Below are 6,283 nucleotides of genomic sequence, written 5' to 3'. Positions count from 1 at the left end.
AGAACTCAAGGCAGTCCTCATTGCTCTGGCCAATACTCCACCTGATGAACCTAGCTACATTTTTACTAACTTTACTAACTAGCTGTCTGGTATGCCACGTGGAGGCCTACAAACTGGCAAATTAAAGATATTCACACCCCTGCCCCCACCTCTTTGGGCATTAAATTTATCAAAATTGCTCAACTTCTTTCATAATTAAAGAAATGAACACTAAAACTAGATGCCATTCCGCCCCCCCCACCCCCATCATATTGACAAAAATTAAAGCCTTAGCAAGATTCAGTGCTGGCTTGGGACTGGATATAAATTTATTCTCAAATACTGTCGATTGCATGTAAATTGTACAGTTGATAGCATGTAAACTGCAGTCTTTTTGAAAGACAACTGAAAATGCAAATATACATACAAAATATCTAGTGACGAGAAATAATCGAACATATGTAAGAGTTATGAACTAGCATGTTTGTTGAAGAGGGAGTAACCCTCCATAAGATTTTATTTGTGCCCTCTCTCCCATTACCTACTGTCTATTGTATTTCTTTACAATTCCCACGAAACTTTTAGAATCACCATTTACACCTGTTATCTTTGACTTCTTTTCTATGATACCACTGACACTTTTTTCAAAAGGTCACCAAAACATTACTAAAACAAATTTGATATCCTGTTATCAATCTATCTTTTTCTATCACTATATAGCAGTCAACACAGATTGATATTACACTTACTTTTCTACCATGTGCTTTCGCATATACAGTTGCTCATATAACCTCACAAAAGCCCTTTGAAATAGGTGGTATTAGAGGAAGTAACATCAGCCCCGAATGTGCCGGAATCCTGCTGCACCGCTGCGGTGAAGGCGCCCCGGCGACATCATGTCTCACTTACCGATGAAACTGCTGCGCAGAAAGATCGACAAGCGGAACCTAAAGTTGCGGCAGCGAAACCTAAAGCTACAGGGGGCCTCAGATGTGAGCCTATCAGAGACCCAAAATGGAGATGTGTCTGAAGAAATTGTGGAAGCTGGAAAAGTTAAAAAGTCCCTAAAACAGTCTATGAATGTGGGCTTGTCAGAAGCCCAAAATGGAGACATGGCTAATGAAACAGTAAAAAACATTAAAGTTAAAAAATCCCCAAAGAAGTCTACTGTATTAACCAATGGTGAAGCAGCAACACAGTCACCCAATTCAGAATCAAAAAAGAAAAAGAAGAAGAAGAGAAAAATTGTAGAAAATGCTGGGCCTGATGCAAAAAAAGCAAAAACCGAAGATAAAGCGGAGTCTGAAGAAGAAGGTGCTGGAGCTCCTGAAGAAACAGAAAATAACGTGAAGCAGCCAGATGATGATGACAATGACAATGAAGTGCCCACGTTGCCCCTGGGACTGACAGGAGCTTTTGAGGACACTTCATTTGCATCCCTAACTAACCTCGTCAATGAAAACACTCTAAGGGCGATAAAAGAAATGGGCTTTACGAACATGACTGAAATTCAACATAAAAGTGTCAGACCACTTCTGGAAGGCAGAGATCTTCTAGCAGCTGCGAAGACAGGCAGTGGCAAAACCCTGGCATTTCTCATCCCTGCTATTGAACTCATTGTTAAGTTAAAATTCATGCCCAGGAATGGAACAGGAGTCCTTATTCTCTCACCTACTAGGGAGCTGGCCATGCAGACGTTTGGTGTGCTTAAGGAGCTAATGACCCACCACGTCCACACATATGGGTTGATAATGGGGGGCAGTAACAGATCCGCTGAAGCACAGAAACTTGTTAATGGGATCAACATCATCGTGGCCACGCCAGGTCGACTCCTGGACCATATGCAGAATACCCCAGGGTTTATGTATAAAAACCTACAGTGTCTTGTTATTGATGAGGCTGATCGTATCTTGGATGTTGGGTTTGAAGAGGAATTAAAGCAAATTATTAAACTTCTGCCAGTACGCAGACAGACCATGCTCTTTTCTGCCACACAAACTCGAAAAGTTGAAGACCTGGCAAGAATTTCTTTGAAAAAGGAGCCATTGTATGTTGGTGTTGATGATGATAAAACTAATGCAACAGTGGATGGGCTTGAGCAGAGATTCCTTCTGCTCTTTACATTCCTTAAGAAGAACCGAAAGAAGAAAATGATGGTATTCTTTTCATCCTGTAAGTCTGTGAAATACCACTACGAGTTGCTGAACTACATCGATTTGCCTGTCTTGGCCATTCATGGAAAGCAGAAGCAAAATAAGCGGACGACCACCTTCTTCCAGTTTTGCAATGCAGATTCAGGGACACTGTTGTGTACAGATGTGGCAGCTCGAGGGCTGGATATTCCTGAAGTTGACTGGATTGTTCAGTATGACCCTCCAGATGACCCTAAGGAATATATTCATCGTGTGGGTAGAACGGCCAGAGGCCTAAATGGAAGAGGACATGCCTTGCTCATTTTGCGCCCAGAGGAATTGGGTTTCCTTCGTTATTTGAAGCAGTCCAAGGTTCCATTAAGTGAGTTTGAGTTTTCTTGGTCCAAAATTTCTGACATCCAGTCTCAGCTTGAGAAATTGATTGAAAAGAACTACTTCCTTCATAAGTCAGCCCAGGAAGCATATAAGTCATACATTCGAGCATATGATTCCCATTCTCTGAAACAAATCTATAACGTCAATAACTTAAATTTGCCTCAGGTTGCCCTGTCTTTCGGTTTCAAGGTGCCTCCTTTTGTTGATCTGAATGTGAACAGCAACGACGACAAACGGAAAAAGAGAGGAGGAGGTGGCGGATTCGGCTACCAGAAAGCCAAGAAAATTGAGAAGTCCAAAATCTTCAAAAACATTAGCAAGAAATCATCTGACAGAAGGCAGTTCTCTCACTGAAGACACACCTTCCTTTCATCCTGAATAACTTTGTCCTTAAATGGAGTATTTTCCCTTGCTCTAGCAAATGAACTTACTTCCATGATGTGTACTGATCTAATACGAGTATTAATTAACTTCAAAAAAAAAAAAAAAAAAAAAAAAAGAAATAGGTGGTATTAATCCTACCATTTAGATGAGAAAACAAGCTCAGAGAGGTTTACCCAAGATCACAAAAATAGTTCAGGAAAATGAACTCAGAGGATCTAAGTGCCAACCCAGTGCTCTTTCTACAAATGGCTGATCCTGAAGTTCTCGTCTACTGGTTTCTAACATAGTTCTTTTTCTATTATTTAACAAAACCAAAAATCAATATTGATCTTTCTCCTTGGTAGATTCCAGCTTCATTACAGAGAACTTGAATGAAAGAAAGTGAAAATAATCAGTAAAGGCCTGGCGTACTCTAATGTCAAATACTCATCTTATTGCCTTTCCTGAAGCACGCAAAAATAGGCTAATCCAAGAGTCAAAAGAACATATGCTCAATTAATTACAATTTCCATGTCTGTGGTTATACTAACTTAGATGGAAACAACCAAGCAAGTTTCATTTTGTAGCAATTGGCAGCTTTAATATTCAAGAAAAATTAAGTCCATCATACACATTAAAAATATAGGGAATTTCATTCCAACATGAAGCTTCCAATTCCATTCGTGGTAACTTTTAGAATGAGAGTTACATATAAATACAGTACATTTTACAGTTCCCAAACTTCATAATTGTATACTGTGATTTATACAGCTTCTCTTTATATTTTACATACCCCACATTGTTCACTTGATTAACATAGCCTAACCTGCACTGCTTCAGCTTATGGAAATAAAAATTAAAAGGCAAGCACAATGACACTTCTCCCTCCATCACTTTAGGAAAATGAATGAAAACATTTGGGTAGAGAGCTAATTTAAGGGAAAAAATTAATTTAAGGCTTAAACACTTTAGGAGCTAGGACTAAACAAAAGAAATACAAAGTTAAATAAATTCTCCAGTGACACTTCTATTGACTGATACAGAGTTTTCAAGTTTAGAAAATATTAACTGCAAAAATTATAAGAAAAAAGATGGAGCAAATTTGTGTAGAACATTTTAAAAATAATATTCATGATGAGGAAAAAATGAAATAACTGATTTCAGAATTGACCAAAATATTAAAAATGTAATTTAAAATACAAGTAACATTATTAAAGAATAAATCCTGATAGCAAAACAGAAAGAAATCAACTTGTGGGTGTCAAACTGCTTTTGCCTCTATAGAAAAAGAAAGACTTGATACTAGTTGTAAAAAAAGTAAATGCTAGTCAGTGAATAAAGCATTTATAAATTATTCTCTCAAAAAAAGCATGCATTCTTTTTCTTTCAGTGAATTTTTCTAATACTTAGGTTTCTTTTAGGTCTCTGTTTTTCCTAAATACCAAAATAAATTTTTTGGTTTTTTTTTTTTTTTTCCTTGCAATTAATTTCAAGTTCATTCATGTAGGTAATAAGAATTCCCACCAAATGAACATCTGCCAAGTATTGAGGGACATAAAAAGGAGAAATAGTTTTAAAAACAAACAAATAGATACAGACTTCCATAATTTGTCAAGTCAAATTAACTCCAGGGACTTGTTCACTGCATAATGGGAGTAAAACGTCACAAAAGCTCCCTTATTCTATTGCAGAAGGTCCTACTTGTAAGATGCCAAATCATGTAGTGACTCTCCCTAAGTCACAATAAAGATCTAAAGATTTCCAAGTTTTTCTATTAAAAATGACATCCTACCAGCACATTATTGTGATTAAGTCCATCTAATCCAAATCTCCAAAGAGGTCATTTAATGCAATCACAATCATCTGTGAAAACATTCAACAAGAACACTTTCTTTTCTCCAAGAAAAGGGTAAAACGTTATATTAGTTATTTCTACTTTCCAAGCCACTGGAAACAGAATAATAAAAATAAAAAAAAAAAAAACAAACAAAGGAAAACTCCCTCCAATAAAGATCTGCTAGAGGTAGAAATTTAAAGCAGCATATACTGTTTAAGATGCAGCTACCCAGGGAACAAAATTGGTGTTAATCTTCAAATTTCCCCACCTTAATACCATTATGATAGTTTCTACTAGTATATAATTGTTTTAATGAAAAAAGTGCTTGCTTTTGTAATCCAGATAATCTGAAGACATTATTGTAAACATCACCCTAATAAACTCTATTCATTTATATTTTGAAATACATTTCAAGTGGGCAAATTTTATTCTTATTTTCCCAGTTTACTAGCACTACTTTGAGCATTACCTTTAATAAAGGCCTTTGTGCCTCACTTAGGACACTGAGCTCTCTAACATTTCAAATGATCCAACTGTGAGTATGTTTTAATAAAAGTTTTCAGTTAAGTGTTACCAAAAAATACGTTATTTTTCTCAGATTACCTGATTGCATTTTCCTAGCCTGTGATGCTATTAAATTTAGCATTTCATAAAAATGAAATGTTTGATGCTTCTCCTTTCAGCTAAGCTAGAAAAAAGAAAATCAAATAATCTGAATGATAACAGAATAGACAGACATTTTATGTACAGACTGCTTATGTCCAAAATGAACAAGTTCCAATTCCAGATGCTGAATATGACAAAGGATCTTTAGACTCCTAAAACAGAAGATGTGCAATGGGTATAAAATAAAAAGGGAGATTACTATAGACTTCAATACCATTAGTCATTAATATGGCAGATTTGCAACAGGACAGCTTCATGAAGACACTGGAGAAAGGTTTTGTTCTACTGAAAGATACAATTCTGTGCTTCAAGGAAAAAGTATACTTGAAGATAATTCCTCCATTTTCACCTGTGTAGTACAAATAAGCATGGCGTAAATTTCTGAAAAAGCAATAAACACATATTAAGAAAATAGACACTATTTCTAAATTTTGTTAGGAATAAGAAGGCACCACTGATTTGAGGTTGTATCCTGTCATGACTGATAGTTGATTTTGAGTTGTTTATTTCAGCATTTGCTCTTAGTAAAATTTTTTTTCTGGTGACATCACTTGAGATAATTATTGTGGTTTACGGACCACAAACAAGACACATTCATAGTAGTATTTCATCATGGAGAGATCATTCACAGTATATGTTGACAAGACGGATTCTTTTTCCACCTGCAATACAAGTAATACCAACAATAATGATGACGATCATGGTCACACCACTAACAAATACTGAGCCCTTCAATAAGTGGCAGGCACTAAAGCATTCTCTGAATATTAATTCATTTACTGTGTACAACTAGCCTGTAAGATTGGTATTATTTGCAAGCTTATTTTAAAAAGAACATGATGCACGGCTTATGTAATTTGCCCAAAATCATGCTGCTAATAAACAATGGAAATGGGATTCAAACTCAGGC

The 6,283-nt window shown here is 36.2% G+C and overlaps 2 protein-coding genes across 2 annotated transcripts in view; one reads left to right on the top strand and one right to left on the bottom strand.

Moving 5' to 3' along the window:
• The first annotated feature begins 810 nt into the window (after nt 1–810).
• On the top strand, nt 811–2,976 carry LOC119504811 (ATP-dependent RNA helicase DDX18-like). The gene has a single exon (XM_037797369.1). The coding sequence runs from the start codon at nt 876–878 to the stop codon at nt 2,859–2,861; it is 1,986 nt and encodes a 661-aa protein (XP_037653297.1). The 5' UTR covers nt 811–875; the 3' UTR covers nt 2,862–2,976.
• A 473-nt stretch (nt 2,977–3,449) lies between these two features.
• Nucleotides 3,450–6,283, bottom strand: part of CARNMT1 (carnosine N-methyltransferase 1) — a 50,721-nt gene continuing 47,887 nt past the window's right edge. Inside the window, exon 8 of the mRNA XM_037797589.1 lies at nt 3,450–6,035. Coding sequence (XP_037653517.1) covers nt 5,934–6,035 — 102 coding nt within the window. The 3' untranslated portion in view covers nt 3,450–5,933. The remainder of the gene's footprint in view (nt 6,036–6,283) is intronic.

The sequence above is a fragment of the Choloepus didactylus genome, chromosome 10 (assembly GCF_015220235.1).
Source record: "Choloepus didactylus isolate mChoDid1 chromosome 10, mChoDid1.pri, whole genome shotgun sequence".
NCBI lineage: Eukaryota > Metazoa > Chordata > Mammalia > Pilosa > Megalonychidae > Choloepus > Choloepus didactylus.
This window is presented reverse-complemented; position numbering and strand designations above follow the sequence as displayed.

What these genes read in the sequence shown, in the direction of transcription:
- LOC119504811 (XM_037797369.1), top strand. Translation starts at nt 876, where the DNA reads ATGTCTCACTTACCGATGAAACTGCTGCGCAGAAAGATCGACAAGCGG.